Source organism: Tupaia chinensis, unplaced genomic scaffold (assembly GCF_000334495.1).
Source record: "Tupaia chinensis unplaced genomic scaffold, TupChi_1.0 Scaffold000215_1, whole genome shotgun sequence".
In the NCBI taxonomy this organism is placed as follows: domain Eukaryota; kingdom Metazoa; phylum Chordata; class Mammalia; order Scandentia; family Tupaiidae; genus Tupaia; species Tupaia belangeri.
Genome location: NW_006159690.1, coordinates 1842918 through 1865953, shown reverse-complemented (window position 1 = coordinate 1865953; position 23036 = coordinate 1842918). Strand labels below are relative to the sequence as shown.

Genomic DNA, 23036 nt, shown 5'->3' with positions numbered 1-23036 from the left:
GTGAGTTTTAAGCCACCGGGTCTGGGACGCGAACCGCTGTCGACTACATGGGAGTCCAGCGACATAGCCATTACGCTAACTGCTGGTTCCCCGGTTTTAAATATTTCCGAGAAAATATTTACATGTCAGCTACTCAAATTATTGAAAAGCAAATGTCCAGCACACAAATTAATCTTCAGGTATGACATTCCAATCAAAGCCCTGTCTAATAATGAGTATTTCCAATTTCTGATTCAGTGTGACAAGCAGTATTGAACTTATGCAAGTAACTCTTCTGCCAAAAAAATAAAAATACTCCCAAATATTTCCAGTTCAGGAGGGGTTAGGAAGGAGAAAAGTTTATGTTTCCATTTAAAGAAACAAAGAAGAAAAATATTTTAACAAATTGCTGAACCTATCAACAACTCAAAAGAAAGTGAAATGTTGGGAACCAGCAGTTAGCGTAATGGCTATGTCGCTGGACTCCCACGTATTCGACTGTGGTTCGCGTCCCAGACCCGGTGGCTTAAAACTCACGCCGGGCGCATGTGCATGCGTGCCCAAGATCCCAAGAGGAGAATGGAGGAGAAGGGATTGCGGCGTGACCATCCCCCCTGGGGGGTGATTTCTCGCTTTCTGTCCCTATGTCTCTGTCTGTCTGGCGAGCGCACGCGCCCTATAACAAAAACCTCTCCAAAAATAAAAAAAAAAAGAAAGTGAAATGTTTAAATTGGGAAAACAAAGGATGGTGCAAAAAATAAAAAAGAAATCAGTAATGTTTTACTCAAAAGTCATACAATTCTATTTCACGATTTCAGTCTTAGGTTCAAACACTCTTCCGTTGAATGCAGTGTTGCTGTGGTCCAGTCTTTCTGTTTAAATCCTGGAAGGTAACATTCAGTGTTACTATTGATATGTCTTGTCCCTAGCATTAAAATTAGTCATTTTCTTGATTGTCTTTTGTTCTATTATTTCTGTATGTGTCTTTAGTTTTCCTGGTTGAGCACTCCTTTCAGAGCTTCTTGAAGAGTGGGTTTACTATTGGCAGATTCTTTCAGATCTTGTTTATCTGAGAGTGTTTTTATCCTTTCTTTCCATATGAAAGATAACCTTGCTGGCTACAGTATTCTTGGTTGAAACTGTTTGTCACTCAACAGTTTGAATATATTTTCCCATTCTTTCCTTGCTCACATTGTTTCTGACGAGAGGTCTGAGGTTAGCCTGATGGGATAACCTTTATAAGTAACCTGATGTTTCTCACTTGCCAATTTTAATATCTTTGTCTATGTCTGTAGATTTGGCCAGTCTGGCTATGATGTACCTTGGAGAAGATCTTCTTGGGTTGATTCTATTAGGGGTCCTTCCTTAACATTTATTCTTAACTAACAACTGTGTCATAAATTAAAACAAACTTCTGTTGCCGGGAAAGGTTTAGTATACTTCTGGTCCCTAACTTTAAGGTGTTTTATATGACTATTTTGCACAAATGTTATCATAATGAAATAGCCCTTTTGAAATACCATATTTTTAAAACAATTTTCATATCATTTTCAGAAGAAAATATTCAACAACGAGAAAACTAGACCTGATCATTGACCCATCTGTCTTGTTCTGCTGTTCTTTACTTTCAGAGTGGCAGGCAGCATACTACCTTTTCAGCAGAATCGAGTCGGAGCCTTTTGATCTGTCTACTGTGGGTTCTCAAGAATGCAGATGAGACAGTTCTGCAAAAGTGGTTTACTGATCTCTCCGTCTTACAGCTAAACCGGCTGCTAGATCTGCTTTATCTCTGTGTATCTTGTTTTGAGTACAAAGTAAGTGGTCATTATACCGTTGCAAAGAGAAAAAGAAAAACACCAACATAATATGGAGAAGAAAATGTCCTCAATGCCTCTTCTTTTCTAATGTTCACATTTTAGGGGAAAAAGGTATTTGAGAGAATGAATAGTTTGACCTTCAAGAAATCAAAGGACATGAGAGCAAAGCTTGAAGAAGCTATCCTTGGGAGCATCGGTGCTAGGCAAGAAATGGTTCGCCGAAGCCGAGGACAGCTTGGTATGTACATGATATTTTTTCCTCTGGTGAGAAATTTTTAAATTTCCTTAAATTATGTATTGTAATGATCATAGCAAGTGTTCAATGACAATTCTACCCTTTTTTAAAAAGTGTTTTAAATATAACCCAATTAACTTGCCTAATCATTTCTCTGCTGAAATGCAAGTTAGAATTCCTCCTAAAGGAGGGTGAAGACGCCTTCCCATTTGTTCTGGAAAGTCTCAGTTGATGTCCATTGCCTTTGTGTGATTATTAATTGTACCTTCCCTTCCCCCCTATTAAAAATAGAGCAGTTTTAGGGTCACAGCGAAATTGGGGGAAGGTACAGAGATTTCTGTTGTACTCCTTACCTCCACACATGCATAGCCTCCCATTTTATCAACAGCCTCAGCTAGGAAGTGATGCTAATAACATTTTTGTTATAACTTTTGTTAAATTGGTGAACCTATATGGACACATCATCACCCAAAGTCCATGGTTTCCATCGGGGTTCATTCTGTGTAGTATCCCTTTTTACTCTTAAAAATGTCTTTGCTTGCACAGTGAATTAACATACCTGTTTCTAAGGCAAAATACTGCCCATCCAACTCAAGTATCAGGAAGAAAAGCCAGGAGAGTAGCATTTGAGGCCTTTTTCTAACCCCAGGTCTGTTACCATTGGCCATGCAACCTTGGCTCAGTGATCTCTCTGCCTTTCTTTTTCACAGTATGCTTGTGTTTGTTTTGAAAATTAAGAAGGTTCCATAACCAGGACCAGCAGATGACATAATGGTTTTCTTACTGGACTCCCACATAGTCAACCACAGTTCAAGCCCCAGGCCCAGTGGCTTAAAACTCACACAAGGCATGTGTTCTTCATGCTCAAGATACCTTAAGAGGAGAATGGAGGAGAAGGGACTGTGGCATGGCCATCCCGCCTGGCGGGGGTGGGGTGGGGTGATTTCTCGCTTTCTGTTTCTGTATCTTTCTGACCCTCTGGTGAGAGCACAAGCCCTTAGCAAAAATCTCTCTCATAAATAAATAAATAAATAGATAGATAATAGATAAATAGATAAATAAATAGGTAGATAAATACATACATGCATACATACATACATACATCTATAACCAACTGATTCTTACCATCTTCATTGTGACCATGCGTGTATAAACATTTTGTAATTTTTTTTCTTTTCTTTTTTTTTTTTTGGAGAGGTTTTTGCTATAGGGCACGTGCACTCGCCAGACAGATAGAGAGAGACAGAGAGACAGAAAGCGAGAAATCACCCACCGGGGGGGATGGCCACACTGCAATCCCTTCTCCTCCATTCTCCTCTTGGGATCTTGGGCACGCACGCACATGCGCCCGGCGTGAGTTTTAAGCCACCGGGTCCGGGGCGCGAACCATGGTTGACTACATGGGAGTTCAGCGACATAGCCATTACGCTAACTGCTGGTCCCAACATTTTGTAAATTTTAAAGTGATAAAGAAATCATATTGTTGAGGAGAGTTCCTGAAGGTTAGGGACATGGCTCAGTCAGTTGTGTACGTGACACATACTAACAGCAAGATACATACTTGTTGGCTTAAAACAGGAATGAATGTGTGAATGAATATTTTTGTTTGTTTTCTGAGAGACCAGTAGCACAGTGATCATTTATTTCAGTATCTTTTATATGTGTTTGGAATTTTAATAATGAATATGACACAAACTTTGCCTTTGAAGGAATAAATAGAAAACTGTTTTTCACTATATAGTTTACAATGTACTTTTGGTTTTCTTTTTTGAAAATTTATTTATTTCTTCCATGAGAAAGAGAGAGAGAGCCAGCCAGCCAAACCTGGTAGGGCTTTCATGCTGTGATGCACCCTGAGTCTCAGCTGGCTGGGATCAGGCTCACACGTACATGCCCAGCATGCTCAGGGAGGTCCCGGGACCTGACGGCAGCTCTTTCCCATGGGGGTGCAGTTGTGTTACCACCTGCCAGCACAGGCCTCTGGGATTCCTCTTAACTCATTTAGTATGTATAGAACCTTATAAAAAAATATGAAACTTAAGTTTTACATAGGTCATTTAAAAAGCAATTATAGTAATCTTTTTTATTAAGAAAGTAAAACGGGACCAGCAGTTAGCGTAATGGCTATGTCGCTGGACTCCCACGTAGTCGACTGCGGTTCGAGTCCCGGACCCGGTGGCTTAAACTCATGCCAGGCACATGTGCGTGCGTGCCCAGGATCCCGAGAGGAGAATGGAGGAGAAGGGATTGCGGCGTGGCTATCCCCCCTGGGGGGTGATTTCTCGCTTTCTGTCTCTCTGTCTCTCTCTGTCTGTCTGGCGAGCGCATGCGCCCTATAGCAAAAACCTCTCAAAAAAAAAAAAAAAGAAAGAAAGTAAAACTCAAAGAGGTAAATAATTCCCTAAGAATATAAACTAGGTGGCAGAAATAGAAACTTTTGCCTTACAACTTAATGTTCTTTACTAACTCAACTCACTCTTAGGTTTATTTTTGGAGAGAATGGGACCGTTAGCAGTAATTTTTTTAGAATTATTTATTTTTATTTTGCTAGAGGGCATGTATTCTCAACAGAGGGAGACAGAGAGAGAGAAAGAGGGAAAGTGAGACAGCAAGCCACTAGGTCTGGGGCTCAAACTGGTCGGCCATGTCGGAGTCCAGCACCTTAACCACCATGCCATCTGCTGGCCCCAACAGTGTATGCATATGCATGTGTGTGTGTGTGTGTGCGTATACACACACATATATAGATTTTTAAAGAATTACTTATTTTAATTTTATTTATTGTCATTTTTAAAATTTGCCATAGGGTATGTGTGCTCACCAGAGAGAGTGAAAGCAAGTGCAAACAAGAGAGGCAGACAGAGAGAGAAGAAGCAATCTGCCAGGTCCAGGACTTGAACTCTTATTGACCATGTGGGAATCCAGCACCTTAACTACTGTGTCACATGCTGGGTGCAATTATTATTTTTAAACCTATGGCTTCAGAACACCTATTATTATTCATATATAAGAACTTAAGTGGGACCAGTAGTTGGCGTAATGGTTATGTCACTGGACTCCCATGTAGTCATTCACAGTTCAAGCCCCAGACCCGGTGGCTTAAACTCATGCCGGGCATGTGTGCATGCATACCCAAGATCCCAAGAGGAGAGTGGAGGAGAAGAGATTGTGGCATGGCCATTCTCCCTGGGGGGTGATTTCTCGCTTTCTGTCTCTCTCTTTCTCTCTTTCTGGCAAGCACACGCGCCCTATAGCAAAAACCTCCCCCACCCCCCAAAAAAAAGAACTGAAGTTTTGTCTTAGAAAATAAGTGTTTGTAATTCTTACTTACATTTGGACATTTAAACTAGATCATCTAAGAAAAGACCGTCTTCATCAGGAGGTAAAAGACTGTTTCATGAAAATAAATAAATAAATGTTTGATCTGTACATAGATCAAAGATCCTTATTTTGCTAGATATCTTTTTTAAAGTGATAACATTATTATTATTATTATTATTATTATTATTATTAATTTGCTAAAGGGCACGTGCCCCCACCAGAGAAACAGAGAGAGAGGAGGGCCGGCAGGTGGCATGGTGGTTAAAGGCGCTGGACTCCCACATGGCCGACCATGGTTCAAGTCTTGGACTGGGTGGCTTGCTTTCTCACTTCCGCTCCCTCTCTGTCTCTCTTGGATCAACCTGGAAAATAATAATGATGATAATAATAATAAATAAAGTTAAATAAAAATAATTCTTTAAAAAAAGAAAAGAAAGTAAACCTTTAGGTCTGGGACTCGAACCTTAGTCAGCCACTTGGGAGTCCAGCGTCTTAACCACTGTACAACTTGCTATCCCCTTGCTAAATATCTTAATACAGACATATCTGGTTTTTTTTTGGGGGGGGGTTTCATTAAATTTTTAAAGATAGACATTTAAAATCTAAAGAGATGCGGCTGGCAGGTGGCATGGTAGTTAAGGGTGCTGGACTCTAACATGGCTGACCACTATTCAAGTCCTGGACCTGGCAGGTTGCTTACTCACTTTCCCTCTCTCTCTCTGTTCCTCTATGGTCAAATTAAAATAAAATAAAGAAAGAAAGAAAGATAAAATAATTCTTTAAAAAAATTAAAAAGAGAGAAAGAGGAGAAGGAAAGAAAAGAAAGGGAAGGGCAAGCACATACACTCTCTGGTAACCTAAAAAAGATTTTAAGAAAATCAATGTTAAAATGTTAATGTTTATTTAAAAGGATATTTCTAAAAACCTATTTAACAGATACATACATTTCTTCTCAACTATTATAAAAAATTTTAATAAAAAACATCATTATTAGGTTTTTCTTCTAAACTAAGGATAAAACAACTTTGTATAAAATTAATTAATGACATACAATGTTTCTTATATGTTTGCAGATGTACTTACATGTGGTTCACCTGATAACAGTTTGAATTTGATTTTGAAATGTCCTTGACAGAGAGAAGCCCATCTGGAAGTGCCTTTGGAAGTCAAGAAAATTTGAGGTGGAGAAAGGATATGACTCACTGGCGGCAAAATACAGAGAAACTTGACAAGTAATATAACTTTCCACGTTATGCTATTGTTGGGCTTGCTCTTCAAGTGCAAGAAGAAAATTATTACTTTTAGTTTTGTGTTATATTTATTCGGCATTCAAATCTCAGAAGGCAAAATGTTTATATTTAATTTTTAGATTTAAGAACAAGTCATTTAAGAAAATAATTTATTTTTCTGTAGAGTACTGCAAAAAGTGTTTTATTGGGTTGTCAGAAAAGTCATCACGCATTTTTTTCATAGAAAAACATAGGAGAAAATGCATCATGACTTTTCTGACAACCCAATATATACACGTGTGTGTGGTTTATTTATTTATTTACATTTATCTATTTCTTTCATGAGCGGGCATGAGAGAGAGAGAGCGCTGCATCCCCATCAGGATCCTCATGCCACCATCTGCCTCTAGCTTAGCCAGCCCCATGTCGTGGGCGTATGCTGCCCTGCATGTTCAGTGAGAACTGTGGGTACTCCCAGAACCTTCCCACGTGGATCAGCCTCACAGAGCATTGCACTAGCTGTTCAACCACCATCCATTCCCACAAAACATTACACACTTAAACCTTATTTTCCCTCACAAATCCTCTTGGCCCGTGCATCCTGCAACTCTTTTCTGAACGCATTTTATTTGTGTTTCATTTGTCACACTGAGCTAAATATTTTAAGTCTTACAAAGAACTAGAAAACTAGTATTTTCCCTCTGAGTTTAGAATGTAATTGAAGAGACAGAAGCACAACGTAGGTCTTCAGTTTCTTGCACACGGCAAACTGGGTGCGTTGATTGACCTTACTCCCAAAACCAACTACGCGAGGCTACCCTTCTCACTGCCCAGGTGGCTGCAGGTAAAACTGCCTGACTTGAAACATGGCATTAAGTTGAGGGGTAACATTTATATCTTGAGAATTTGTACATCACAAAGCCTCTAGTAGTTTGACTGGCCCAAAAAACTGAAAATAAGGTGGCCAACTCACTGAGGTTTGCCTAGGGCTCTCCAAAATTTAGCGTTGATTGACCCACATCCTAGGGAGCCTCAGACCTGTCTTAAGGCAAACCAAGATGGCTGTCATATCTGAAAAAGCCTTAAAGATTCTCACAAATAAACTTTCAGAAATATTATCTTCCAGAGAATAAAATTATATGACTCAGGGAGAAAGGCTTCCATGAGAGAGAAACAGCAGTCTCAGTACTATATATATATAAGAGTTTGGAATTATCACATACCAAATGTAATATGCATATGGTATATTAATTTTCTCCCATTTTGCGGGGGTGGGGGAGATTTTTGTAGGGCACATGCGCTCACTGGAGAGTGAGACAGAGAGAGAGAAAGTGAAATCACTCCCGGGGGTCTGGCCATGCTGCAATCCCTTCCCCTCCCTTCTCCTCTCGGGATTTTGGGCACACATTCACATGCACCCAACATGTATTTCAAGCCACCAGGTCAGGGACTCACTGTGGTTAGCCATGTGGGAGTTCATTGCCTTAACCACTATGCCACCTGCTGGCCCTTATTAATAGTCTTAAGCTTTGAATATGTGCTTTCCTCTCTTCTCTGACAAAATTTATTTCTCTGATTTTTTTTTTCATGTGTGTTGTATTTTTAGAAATCACATAACAGGCAAATGCTACACTATCAGTATATTGCAGCTTTATTTGAGCATTTGTATGAATCTTCCAAAAGTTCATGGAAAATGTGTATTATGAAAAACCTTTGTATGAATTTTTTTTTGCACCAAAGTGAACTTGTACTTTAATTCCATTTTTTCCATGAATTGTTCTTTAAAACTGCCACAAGCTGTGTGCTTGCCAGAAAGAGAAAGAGAAAAAGAAAGAGAGAAAGAGGAGAGAAAGAGAAAGAGAAAGAGAAAGAGAAAGAGAAAGAGAAAGAGAAAGAAAGAGCACCACCCATTGGAGCATGGTCACTCTGCAGTCCCTTCTCCTCCACTTCTCCATCCAGTGGGAGTTAGAGGCACACCCACATATGCTCCCAGAGTGTTTTTCAAGCTTTGTTCACCAAGGTGGGATCCAACTCCCTTAACCAAAAGGCTACTAGGTTGGCCCTTCCCTGAACTTTTTGAAGTCCCTTCATATAAAATGTTCTCTCAGCCTTAGCTTTCTCTTTTAAAGAAGACTCTTTTTTTTTTTTGTATTTTCCTGATTCTTTTTGTTTAACCCATCATATTATTGTTATATTCTTTTAATAATATCTTACTAGAGATTATAAGTTTGGACACTAAATACTTTCTTTTTCAATTTAATGCTGATGGATACCTATGTTATATTTTATTATCAATTTAATATGTAAAATACAAATTCATGAAGTATTCTTTATCCCATCAAATTGCTTTCTTTTATATTTCTTTTTTAAAAATATTTATTTAATTTTATTTACTTATTCATTCATTTTTTATTTTAATTTGACCAGAGAGAGATACAGAGGGGGGGAGGGGAGTGAGAAAGCAAGCCACCAGGTCTGGGACTTGAACTGTGGTTGGCCATGTGGGAATGTCCAGCACCTTAACCACCATGCCACCTGCTGGTCCCCTTCTTTTATATTTCTTGCTTTATTGGCTTACAGTTGACAAAAATTGTATATTTAGGGTAAACAGTGGGCTTCTTTTAAAGAATTATTTGTTCAATTTTATTTATTACTAATTACTTTTTTATGTGCTTTAGTGCACATGCACCCACCAGAGAGAGAAAAAGAGAGGAAGAGAGGGAAAGTGAGAAAGTAAGCCACCAGATCTGGGACTTGGACCACAGTTAGCCATGCGAGAGTCCAGTGCCTCAGCCACCATGCCACCTACTGGCCCCTGCAATGTAATATTTTTATATATTTGTACAGTTCCAAAACAATACCACAATCAAGCTAATTAATATATTCATCACGTCACACAGTTATCTTTTTGTTTGTTTCTAAAGAGTGATTCTGGCTGATCTCACTGGAGAGTTAAATTATCTTCTGCATATATTTATTCTAAAATTAAAGAGAAATTCAATGAAATCTTGGGAATTTTTATCCCTGAAAATGCATTGAAAATCCTCGAGAGGGTAAAATGAATACTAAACATCTGAATGTTGCTTTACGTGAAGCAGTCCTGACTACAAGCCCACACAGCACCACCTAGCGTCCATGCCTTTCAGAATAAAAGTGTATTTGCTGCATGTCTGAGAGGTAAAGCAAACATTTACGCCTTTAATGGCATTGTGCATCTATAATGATGTATGTATTGGCAAGGTCCACAAAATGTAGAGTAAAACAAGACTTTTTTAATATGCAAAAAATACTGCCTTTTTCCCTATTCTTTTATTATTTTTTATTGAGGTAAATATTAGCAGTTTTGAATGATTCATTTTTATGCATCCTTAAGTCTTTTTTCTTTTTTTTCTTGAGAGGTTTTTGCTATAGGGTGCATACGCTCACCAGACAGACAGAGACAGACAGAAAGCGAGAAATCACCCCCCACTCTGGGGGAATGGCCACGCCGCAATCCCTTCTTCTCCATTGTCCTCTTGGATCTTGGGCACATGTGCACAGGTACCTGGAGTGAGTTTAAGCCACTGGGTCTGGGACTTGAACCGCAGTCGACTACATGGGAGTCCAGCAACATAGCCACTACATCAACTGCTGGTCCCAAGTCTTTTCTTTTTAATTGTGGCTTTTTAAAGGATACTTTCTTATAATATTTTGTAATAGGTCAAGAGCGGAGATTGAACATGAAGCCCTGATTGATGGAAATCTGGCTACAGAAGCAAACCTAATCATTTTGGATACATTAGAGATTGTTGTCCAGGTAAGAACACAAAGAAGAGGACTTTAAAATACAGAGCAGGTAAAGTGGGATAAGAGAGAAAGTATTTATTGAGCTATATAATTACACTTAAATGTTAAGACTTCTTAAAACTTTGGTTCCAAACATTTTTTAAAAAAATAAACTAAAATTTCATTATCATTATTATTAGTAGTTATAGTAGTATTTAGGGGTTTTTGCTATAGGGCACGTGCGCTTGCCAGAAAGACAAAGAAAGACAGAGAGACAGAAAATGAGAACTCACCCCCCCGGGGAGGATGACCACGCCACAATTCTCCTCTCGAAATCTTGGGCACACACGCACATGCACCCAGCATGAGTTTAAGCCAACAGGTATGGGACTCAAACCGTGGTTGACCACATGGGATTCCAGCGACATAGCCATTACGCCAACTGCTGGTCCCCATCATCATCATCATCATTATTATTATTATTATTATTAAGTGCTATAGGACACATGTACTCCCCAGAGAGAAAGGAGAGAGAGGCAGAAAGTCCCCCTCAATGGGGCATGATCATGTTATATAGTCCTTTTTATTTCATTTCTCCATCTTGTCACAATTTGGAGCACACACCTATACCCAGCCAGCATGTTTTCCATGCTGGGCTGGGATTTGAACCAGAGTATGCCACTTGGGATCTGGTTCCATATGCCCAGCACTTTATTACACTACCAAATGAACCCATGGTTCCAACATTTTGTGATTCTCTAACTGTAATCATAAATCATATCTATTCTCACAGCTTCAACTGTTTATTCTTTAAAGGTGATTATAAAATCTCAATCTCTTTGTCTCTCCCCTTCCAGGCCTAGTTTTGCATTTCCAAATGTTTACTGAGTTGGGTGTTCTGCCATCACACCACTTTCGGCATGCACGAATAGCCATAGCTTCATGTAGATATGCTGGATTTATTCAGTATCTTCTGTGTACTACAGCAGGGATTCAGTCTCTCTATGTATTGATCCAGCTCAGTCCTAACAGTAACCCTCTAGGCAGTATTATCCTGTTAGCAACAATAGTAATAACTGTTACTCCGTTTTTTTCTTGTTTCAGAGATTATCCTAGCACTTCACAAATATTAACTCATTTGATCCTTATAAGAAACTCACACAGTTGAAATTGTCAGTATACTCCCTCTTGTAAATGAGAATACTGAAGCTCAAAGATATTAAACAACGTCCCATGATTGCATAACTAGTAAATGGAAGAACTAGGATTTAAATAAGTTACCAACATGTCTCAGTTGTTTTAGTAAATGTCTCTCCCCTATTCCTCCCATTCTTTTCCTACCTCCACCACTCTGTCACGTTATTTCAGAGCTGTAACAACGGCCACCTGCTTCATGATACTCTGTGCTCTTCCCTCTCCCATCCACTCTACATTTCCATGAGATGGTGGTTAAATAGTTCGTCATTCATTACCCTGATTAGAATTTTTAAAATATGAAAAATGTAGTATGTCTTGATTGTCCCAGGAAAAAGACAATCAAACTCTCCAGACTTAGAAGGCTGTTATACCTAGTTATTTTATTACTTGGAATAGGTCTAATCTGCTAGTACAGAGAGAATCAAAAGAAGCATTAAGTGCAAAATGCCTAACCCAAGATGGTTGCTAGAGCTGCAGCTCTCACATCTGCATTTAAGTCTGCATTTCAGTTGGCTGGAAGAAAGAGCAGGGACAGAGTATACTTAGGGACATGACTCAGAAGGTTAAACTTCTCTTCATCTACATCTCTCTGTACCTGAGTTCAAAGTCTCTAGCTAAAATGTAGGATTTCTGTTACAGAAGGAAGAAGGAAAGAACGGTTGCTGGCATACAGCCATCGTTCTCTGCTGTACACCCCACTCTACTTTTCCAGACTTATCTCCAGCTGTTTTCTAATGAAGTTCAAGTCAGGCCACTCTTACTTACTGATTTTCCTAAAACATACTTTTTGCTTTCTTGCCATTATGTTCTTTCTCCTCCCTCTCCCCTCCTCCATTTAAATTCTATCCATTTTTTTTCCACTTTTATTTTCTTATCCAGTCCTGCTCAGCTCTATCTCCTGGAAATCCTAGTCGACCTTATACAGTCACTTCCCTATTTTTTAAAAATGTGTTTGCTTACACATGTTCTACTGTCCTAACCCAATGGCTAGTACACCTCCATTTTATTGATTTATATTTAAATTGCAGACAGTTTCCGTCACAGAATCCAAAGAGAGCATCCTTGGTGGGGTGCTGAAAGTGCTGCTGCACAGCATGGCCTGTAACCAAAGCGCAGTTTATCTGCAACACTGCTTCGCTACACAGAGGGCCCTCGTCTCCAAGGTGGGTCCACTCGTCTCTGAGGACTTGTCAGACTGGCTTTCTTCCCTAACATTGTCTAAGGTCACTTGGCAAATACTTTGGTTAATGAGTCTGTAGTTAAAATTTACGTAATCACTTAAAACCCTGGATTTCTCCGTGCCTCTCCACTGCTGCTTCATTTTGGAATGCCTCATTTATTTGGATCACCTTTCACCAGTTTCTGGTTTTAAAAATAGTAATTTGATAAATAGAAGGGACTGAAATTAACAATCTTTTTTCTTTCTTTCTTTCTTTTTTCTTTTTTAAGTGTTTACTATAGGGCACATGTGTTTGTCAGAAAGAAAATGAGAAATCACTCCTCAGAGAGGATGGCCAGGATACAGTCCCTTCTCTATTCTCCTCTTGGGATTTTGGGCACACACGCTGGCCCCGGGGCTAGTATTAAATATGGGGCTTCTCTTATTTCAGCCTCACCTTGTTCTCTTCCTCTTTAACAGAAGTTATTACAAGTTTAGTATATACGTGATTCCACCCAGGAAAATGAATCTATCCTATGTTGAGTGTAATAGAAGATATTTGTTTGTTCAACTGCTTCAAATACTTATTTCCTCTGTTTGTTTTCCCCCGAAATTTTGAAGGTAGTTATTTCATCATAGTCATACTAGAAGACAGAATGTAGAGATGTTAATGAAACTTAACTGGTATGTTCTTTTGTAATAATAAAAATATGCTATATTGGGCCATCGTGAAAGTCATGACTCATTTTTGCACAGAAGAACCTGTCATACCTTTCCCGACGACCTAATCGAGTTCTTAGATGTTGATTGCTATACCGAGTGTTTTACGCATGCTACCTCATTGTAGCCTCACTGCAATCCACGTAGATAACATGGGGTTGTCAGAAAAGTCATGACCTATTTTTTTCTTATGTTTTCCTATGCGAAAATGTGCCGTGGCTTTGCCGACAGTCCAATATTAGGAGGCCTATTTTATGGGAAAAAACGTTTGTCCGGGGTCACAGAAGTAATTAGCAGGTGGCATATTTAGTATTGACATTCAGTCTGTGTGATTCTGTGGTCTAAACTATTCACCATTAGACAATATTAACTTAACGCCCTTGGCTCTTTTAGTCTCTGGGTGATACTGGCAGTCTTCAGTCCGGGCTAGTGAACATAACTTGGAACTATTGCTGTATACCTGCCGTGTTCGTGTTGCTTTCCCGCAGTTCCCTGAGCTCCTGTTTGAGGAAGAGACCGAGCAGTGTGCGGACCTATGCCTGAGGCTTCTCCGGCACTGCAGCAGCAGCATTGGTACCATACGGTCGCATGCCAGTGCCTCCCTTTACCTGTTAATGAGGCAAAACTTTGAGATCGGGAATGTAAGTACCTCACCAGAAAAATTTCTGGAATCTTGGGACCGGCAGGTGGCGTGGTGGTTAAAGGCTCTGGATTCCCACATAGCCAATGGTGGTTTGAATCCCAGACCTGGCAACTTGCTTTCTCACTTTCCCTTTCTCTGTCTCTGCCTGGTTAAATTAAAAAATAATAATAATAACAAATAGAATTAAATAAATAAATAATTCTTTTTCAAAATTTCTAGAATCTTAATGAAATATAATTTCTAAATATTAATTAGTTCTGGGGGAACATGGAGATTTATATATTTTGAGACTTAGACTACCTTGGTACGTTTAATTCTGTAGATATTACAAAGTCCAGTTCTCTAGGTTGGATTCAACCACGCTCACTGTGGAATTCAACCTTTCCTCTTATACCACAAAGCCAGCTTTCAGTACTTCTTGATGGTTATGGCTGGAAAAGAGAGTAATAAAGGATAAAATTATAATTAACCTATTTTAGGCATATACTTATTTATCACTGTACTCTCAGTTCCTGCTATGTAATTTGACTTATTTACTGAACCGAATACTTGAGTTTTATCCTCAAAACTGTGGAGAGCCACTGGAGTATTTTAAGAAGAGGAGTGATATGTTCTGATTTGCATTTTACAAACATTTCTCTAGTGCTTTATTGAAGATAAACTTGGGTGTTAAGAGAAAAACTTTTAAAAATTGATTAGATTGTTATTATAGCACTCAAGTAAGAAAGAGTAAGAGTATAAACTAAAGCAGTGACATTGGGAACAGATAAGGGCTGGTGTGGATTTGACTTATGGTATGAATAACGAGAGGGGAAAATGGCGATGGGGATGACCCCTAGATTTCTGGCCTGAAGGATTACACAAATAATAGCATCATTTGTTTAGATAATTAATAGGAAGAGAAGATATTTCAGACATGTTGACGCTGAGGAACTCATGGTACATCCACATGGAATTGTCTATAGCTGGTAAAGTGTAACAGCCTGAAGCTATAGAGAGAAATGTGAGCTGAAGACGGAAACATGGATATATCAGTAGTTGAAGGCAAAGGCATGGGTGAGGCTATTTAGATTATGTCAGTTGAGAAGGTTTTTGACAAAATCTTTGGGAGCATTGGTATTTAAAGAAGATTGAAAAGGAGGGGATAAAAGGAGTGGGCCTGTGGCGCAGCAGTTAACTGCAGCACCCTGCAGTGCTGGAAGCCATATGGCTGCACGGTTCACATCCTGGATTGCCCTGAAAAATATAGCAGGCATGTGCACAGGAACCCAGGATCCTGGGGACATAGAGGGCTGTGGAGGGAGAGCACAGCATGACCAGACCCTGTCGAGAATGCTTTTCCTCTTTCTCTCTCATGTGCACTCATGCACTATCATATAAAAAGAAAGGAAATTAAAGAAATGAATGATAAATAGGAAAATCAGAATAGAAAACTGTCACTGGAGAAAATAACCTGTACATTTAAATATACAAAAGTATCAAGGAGACTACTGACAAAAAAGTATCTTGGACTTAGCAATTACCAGGTTTCACTGATTAACATCTCAAAAGTGGTTTCACAATGTGGTATGGTAGAGTAGAAATGAATTTATACAAAAAAAAGAAGAATGCAAGTTATAAACTCTTAAAATCGTCACTCTGAAGGATTCTACCTTAGCTTACCTTAGGCATGATGTATGTTAAATAATTTCAGAGTATAAATCTAATTAAATAGCCTGGAGTTTATAATAAACATATACTACATAACAGGTAAATGTAAAAACCTAGGCAAAATTTTTTATTTAATTCTAACATATGACTTTTAAGCACACTGTCTTTTTGTTACATCATTCACAGCAAAATCCTAAGTTTTATGTCTTTCCTAAAATAAGAGTTTGATGTGTACATTTCAGTAAAAATTACAATTTCTCTGTTACAGAACTTTGCTAGAGTTAAAATGCAGGTGACGATGTCACTGTCCTCCTTGGTGGGCACATCTCAGAATTTTAATGAAGAATTCTTAAGACGTTCTCTGAAGACTATATTGACATATGCTGAAGAAGATCTGGAATTGAGGGAAACAACATTTCCTGATCAGGTTAGAAACGCTACTTTCTAGATCATTAATTGAAATAGGGTTGTTAAACAAGCACTTTCCCAATTGTTACTCAAATGGTACTTTTGCTGGAGGATCCTTTATTTTCCTTCAATCCACATTTTATATACCATAGATAGGATTGGATCTCTCTGTTTTCTTAAGCTACCTCCTCTTTTGGGGAGTACTTAATATCTTTGGTGTTTAATTCTGTGCATTTATAACAAGTAGGACAGTCTAATTAGGCAATATAGACACAGCTTCATGATGAAACATTATTCCTACCTATAATTCAAATAGTAATTTGCCTTTAAAAAAAGGGGGGGGGTTTCTACAAACTCCTCTTTAGTACAATCAGAAGCATAGGAGAGAATTTTTTTCTTTGCTTTTATATTCCCTACATTTTATTTCCACTTATAGTTTTGCTTGTTTGTAAGTGAAAGAACTAAAAAGGCTTAGTCTGCTGAGGATTTTGTGTGGTTTAGTCCCCGTTACTTCCAGACGCCAGCATAACCGCATACTGTAGAAATATCTATAGCGCATAACTTTTAAAAAATCTTCAGATGTTTATCTGACATATATCCCAAAGTAATTCAGTGATAACGAGTGAATAAAAAAAAAAAACCTTTTTAATGTAACGTTCTGTTGCAGGTCCAAGACCTGGTTTTTAATCTTCATATGATCCTTTCTGATACTGTTAAAATGAAGGAACACCAAGAGGATCCTGAAATGTTGATCGATCTAATGTACAGGTAACATTTCTCTTACTCACTTATACATTTGTATAATGGGCTTTTAGTAAGACACACAGAAAATATCAGATAAAAATATAGACAAAAATTCTTTGATTTTTCTAGACTAAAAAGTCAAAATGTACCTATTTTAAGCTAATTTTTAGATTTTCTGTGTTGCTTCTTTTAAGAATTATACATAACTGTTCAGTATGTTATTAAAAAGTAAGATTTCTAAAAAATAATCATAATATATATTTAATAATACCTTGGTGTCCTAGGCTCGAGATTTCCTAGAGAGGAAGGCCTAAGACCCGTATTATAAGTGTAAAAATCAGGCTTTTAAGAAGAAAATACAGTTTATGAATGTTTAACCATAACATGAATTGTCCTGAATTGGAGAGCTATGCTTAAAGGATAATATTTCTAGGGATATATTTTCACAAATCTGTAACTCCCATGTATTTGGCCGATACAGTATTAAAGCTTTAGAAGTTGTTTTTTTTTTTGGTCATATGACCTCCTTCTTTTATAGTTTCGGTGTTCTAGTGTAATGGTTATGTTGCTGGACTCCCACATGGCCCACCACAGTTTGTGTCCCAGACTTGGTGGCTTGAAATTTACACCAAGTACGTGTGTGTGTCCTAAGTCCCAAGAGGATGATGGAGGAGAAGGGATTGTGGTGTGGCCCTCCCTCTTGGGGGCTGATTTCTCGCTTCCTGTTTCTCTGTCTGTCCAGTGAGCACATGCACCCTATAGCAAAAATCTCTCTTAAAAAAAAAAAAAAAAAAAGGCCAAAATAGGACCAACCCAAGACCTAGTGGTTATGTGAGCTAAACCCTATGGTTTGAATCCCAGACTGGGAATAAGCAAAACTTGCCAAGCCCATGTCTGTGTATGCCCAAAACCCCACAAGGAGGGAGAAACGGAAGAAAGGGGAATGTGGCATAGCCATTCCCCACGGGTAGGCATGCTTTCTGTCTTTCTCTTTCTCTCAGTTTCTGTCTCTCTCTGGCAAGCATATACACCCTTGAGCAAATTTTTAAAAATATTGTGAAAGTGGGACCAGCAGTTAGCGTAATGGCTACGTCACTGGACTCCTACGTAGTCGACCACGTTTCGCGTCCCGGACCCGGTGGCTTAAAACTCATGCCGGGCACGTGTGCGTGCGTGCCCAAGATCCCGAGAGGAGAATGGAGGAGAAGGGATTGCAGCGTGACCATCCCCCCTGGGGGGTGATTTCTCGCTTTTATATATTATGAAGAGGTAGTTTTTCGTCTCTATTTTAAAGAGACTAAGTTTGTTTTATTTGAGCTATTTATTTATTTATTTATACTTTGCTAGAGAATGCATGAGTTTGCTGGAGACAGAAAGAGAGAGAATGTAAGAGAGCACTCCACGTGGGAAATAGTCATGCCACATTCCCTTTTCCTCCATTTCTCCTTTTAGGATTTTGGGCATGTAGGCACATGAGCCTAGCATGTTTTCCAAGCCTCCAGGTCCAGGACTACAAACGCACCCTCGGTCCTGTGGGTTCCAACCACCTTCACCACTGTATCACTCCCTGGTTCAAAAGCACCTTTTAGGGACCAGCAGTTAGCGTAATGGCTATGTCGCTGGATTTCCACGTAGTCGACCACGATTCGAGTCCCGGACCCAGTGGCTTAAACTCACACCGGGCGCATGTGGGTGCGTGCCCAAGATCCTGAGAGAAGAATGGAGGAGAAGGGATTACGGCATGGCCATCTCCCCCTGGGGGGTGATTTCTCGCTTTCTGTCTCTCTGTCTCTCTGTCTCTCTCTGTCTGTCTGGCGAGCGCACGCACCCTATAGCAAAAACCTCTCAAAAAAAAAAAAAAGTACCTTTTATACGTCCTCTTTTTTCCCTAATTTTGAAACTTTACTATGTTCTCATAATAAACACTTTTTTCTTTATGAATTGCTTCCTTAGTGGTCAGATTTTAACATGGCATGTCTCCTTTGCCCTCCTTCCCCGGATGATATATCCATCTCATGGGCCACAGCTATCTCTCTAAGCACTCAAAACAACTTTTCATACTACTTAAAAAATTTGTCTCAAATAGGTTATGTGCAGTAACAGAAAACTGTCTAGGTAAACTCTGAACAAGCTACGTAAACCCCCTCCCAGCTTGGGAAGTGTATGCTGATTGAAAAGAATTTCTCTTCTAATTAGAATTGCCAAGGGCTACCAGACCTCTCCAGATCTGCGACTGACCTGGTTGCAGAACATGGCTGGCAAGCACTCCGAACGAAGCAATCATGCTGAAGCCGCACAGTGCCTGGTCCACTCGGCAGCACTTGTTGCTGAGTACCTGAGCATGCTGGAGGACCGGAAATACCTCCCTGTGGGATGCGTGACATTCCAGGTAGGAATCTGCCAGGTATACATTAAGTCAAGACATGTCCTTTTTTGGTTTTAAGTTTCACTCACTGTTGTTTGGATTCTTTGATTTTTTTTTTTTTTTTTGGCAGACGTTTTGCCTTAGGGCACATGTACTCGTGGGGAGAGAGAGGAAAGTGAGGTATCACCCCCCCAGGGAATATGACCACACCACAGTTCTACTTCCTCCATTCTCCTCCCAGGATCTGGGGCGGGCATGCATGCACACGCGCCCTGCTTGAGTTTCAACCCACGAGATCCAGGATGCCAACCTTGGTCAGCCATGTGGGAGTCCAGTGATGCAGCCACTATGCCGTCTACTGGCCCCCAGATTCTTTCAATTTGTAAGGAAAACCTAAAGCCTTAAACTGATGCTTCACATGTTGGATAAACATTTCACTATCATTGTTATTAACACATTTTTTTCCACAAAAAATTTTTATTTAATTTTATTTATTTATTGCTATAGGCCATGTGCACTCACCAGAAAGAGACAGAAAGTGGGAAGGGAAGTGAGAAAACAAGACATCAGGTCCAGGACTTGAACCGCAGTTGGCCCATGTGAGAGTCCAATGACCCAACTACCACACCATCTGCTGGGCCCCATTAATACATTTTTAAAGTACTTATTTTTAATTATATTTTCACAGTTTTTACCACTAGATTAATGCTATATATATTTATTCTTTTTGACTTTACTGTTTTGTAACCAATTATGAACTTTGATATTTGTGAAAATGTATTACACTTAAATACTGAGAATTAGAATTGAGTAGAAATTTTTTTTTAGAAGTTTTTGCTATAGGGCACGTACGCTCGCCAGACAAACAGAGACAGAGAGACAGAAAGCGAGAAATCACCCCCCAGGGGGGATGGCCATGCCTCAGTCCCTTCTGCTCCATTCTACTCTTGGGATCTTGGGTGCACGCACACACTCCTGGCATGAGTTTAAGCCACCGGGTCTGGGACTCGACCTGCAGTCGACTACATGGGAGTCCAGCAACATAGCCATTTGCTAACTGCTGGTCCCTTAATGAATAGATCTTAATGATAATCTTTTATCCAACACACTGGAGAACTCAACATTATCTGTTCCCTGTGTGAAATTGACTACTACTATAGACTCATATCAGTAGATGACATTTACTACCTAATAGGTATGACCTTGGACCCGCTGGTGGAATTCTTGTTTACCAAGAGTCAGTTATTCTTTACTTTTCTTCAAAACCTATTAAATGCCAGGTTTAGGATATTATAAAATTTCATTAAATATTAATGTATTTCAATTAAATCAGAATGCACAAAGAAAGTTGTTGCTTCTCTGAAAAGTAAATAAAAGGTTTTGCAAAACTCAATAAAGTTGAGCCCCTAAAACAATGGCTGTTGAATTAATTCTAAACCAGAAATATATAAAAGATTAGTGGGAAAGCTCCTAAAAGTCTTGAATAGCTTGATACCTTTTTTAAGTTCAAGTTTTCATTCTACTTTAAAGAAACTAAAACTAGAAATCTTAAAAGAAGTTTGGATTATGGGTGCTTACTCAAGAGAGATTACATGGACCTCTAACCTGGAGGCTCATACACAAAGGAAAATGCCTTAGACCTACTTCAAAAGCTGATAAATGAGTGTATATCTACTGTAAATGTTGAGATTAAAATAAAATCTTTAGAATATATATGTATCCTTTTTTTAGGAATAACATCTGATCTCAACCTATTTGGGTCAAAGGGCTTTAATTATACCTGAGGTTTTCTTTTAACTCAGTGTGCATTTACCAAGCCAAGAGACTATTTTTCACACCTTAATTTCTCAGATAGAGAATTTTGAGAAGATCAATTAAATAAAAAAGAAAATGTTTAAGCCTCTTTAAATGTCCTATCACTATTTTCTTTAGCCCTTGAGTTTTCTTAGTTTTCTAGCTCACAACTTTTTATTGAAGGAAAAGTTACCTAGTAATAAAGTTATCATTTTATTGTCATCTTCAAAACACAGAAAGTTTTTTAGAGATTTATCCTTTACCTTTGCATAACCCTCCTTTTTATTTTTAACCTAAATTTTTTTCAATTTATTTTTAAGAATTTGCTTTAGGGCACATGCACTTGCGTGAGAGAAAAGACAAAGAGAAAAAGCACTCTCCTGGCGAGATGGCCGTGCTGCAGCCCCTTCTCCTCCATTCTTCTCTTGGGATTCTGGGCACACTTACACGTGGACCGAGCATGTTTTTCAAGCTGCTCTAGGAACTCAAACCACACAGTCAGCCACGTTGGATCCATCTGCCTTAACTACCATGTCACGAGCTGGCCTTGCTTCATCTTCAATTACTTCATCTATACTTTTTTTTTTTTTTTTTTTTTTTTTTTTTATATTTTTTTATTTAATTTTTTTTTTTTAGAATTATCTAGTTAAGTTTACTTATCATCATTATTTTCTTTTTAGTTTGATATAGGACTCATGAGAGAGAGAGAAAGTGAGAAGGCAAGCTGCCAGGTTTGAGACTCAAATGTGAGAGTCTAGCACTAAACCACAAGTCACCTGCTATGCTAGGAAATTACTTCCATTTCACAAGCCTTTTCCATTTTTTTCCTCTAGAATATTTCATCTAACGTTTTAGAAGAATCTGCAGTCTCAGATGATGTGGTATCTCCAGATGAAGAAGGTATCTGCTCTGGAAAGTACTTTACTGAAACAGGACTTGTGGGATTACTGGAACAAGCAGCTGCTTCCTTCTCTATGGTAGATGGCCCTTGTTCATTCTTTCCTCAGCTTCATACCTCCGAATGATCAGTAACATCTGTATATCAATATATTCTCTCAGTGTGCTTTTCCTTTAGGATAGTTTCCTCCAAATACCTTATGAACTATTTAGGACCAGATATTTCTTTCTAGATTTATCATTGCTTACTCCTTTTTTAGAAAGATTTTTGATATAGGGCATGTGCACTCACTGGAGAGACAAAAACAGAGAGACAGAAAAGTAAGAAATCCTTCCCAGGGAGGATGGCCATGCCGTAATCCCTTCCCCTCCATTCCCTCTTGGGATTTGGGGCACACATGCACATACACCTGGCGTGAGTTTTAAGCTGCCAGGTCTGGAACTCATACGATGGTTGACTACATGGAGTCCAACAATATAACCATTATGCCAAATGCTGGTCCCCATCCTTTTTATTTTAATAATGTATCACTTTTCTCAGTGTATTTCATTTGTTTCTTTATGAACCAGCATATAATCTGCAGCAGAAGTTTTCCCCTTATTTGGTTCACAAAACCTTTACCATCATTTTCTAAAACCTTTAAATTATAAAACAGCAAAATGGAACAAAAAGTCTCTGGGTGATTTAAGTTCCTGTTTAAGTTAGACTAGTATGGCTCAGTAAATAGAGCTGCTCTATTGAATGAAAGACGGAATCTTCTTTCTACTGTGTTGAACATTGTCCTGGTACCGAGGAGCAAAGCTATGGCCACTCCCTTGCTGGCACAGTGAGCCTTGTCAGGTAGACCTAGAGCTTTCTTATCAAGAGCTTTATAATATACATCCTAGATCCCTTGCCTGGCTACCTTACTGTGCTGTAATCCTAATCCTTGTCCCAGCCCTTCCGTATGTGAAGAATTGAAGCAATCAGTTCGAGCGCAGATGGAATGTTTATTGGAGAAAGAAATGATAGTCAAATCTATATTTACCTTCTTTTTTTTTTTTTTTAAGAGGTTTTTGCCTTAGGGCACATGCACTCACTTGGGGGTTTGTAAAGAGACAGTGAGAGGGAAA

General features: G+C 38.9%; 1 protein-coding gene across 2 annotated transcripts in view; it reads left to right on the top strand.

Annotated features, from left to right (window-relative positions):
* The window catches only part of DOCK7 (dedicator of cytokinesis 7), a 213522-nt gene that overhangs the window by 154768 nt on the left and 35718 nt on the right, over positions 1-23036 (top strand). For both annotated transcript variants that reach the window (XM_006147525.3, XM_006147522.3), the window contains exons 30-39: positions 1611-1793; positions 1899-2034; positions 6488-6584; positions 10281-10377; positions 12572-12706; positions 13911-14063; positions 15984-16142; positions 16791-16891; positions 19064-19256; positions 21860-22003. In XM_006147525.3, coding sequence (XP_006147587.1) covers positions 1611-1793; positions 1899-2034; positions 6488-6584; positions 10281-10377; positions 12572-12706; positions 13911-14063; positions 15984-16142; positions 16791-16891; positions 19064-19256; positions 21860-22003 — 1398 coding nt within the window. The remainder of the gene's footprint in view (positions 1-1610; positions 1794-1898; positions 2035-6487; positions 6585-10280; positions 10378-12571; positions 12707-13910; positions 14064-15983; positions 16143-16790; positions 16892-19063; positions 19257-21859; positions 22004-23036) is intronic.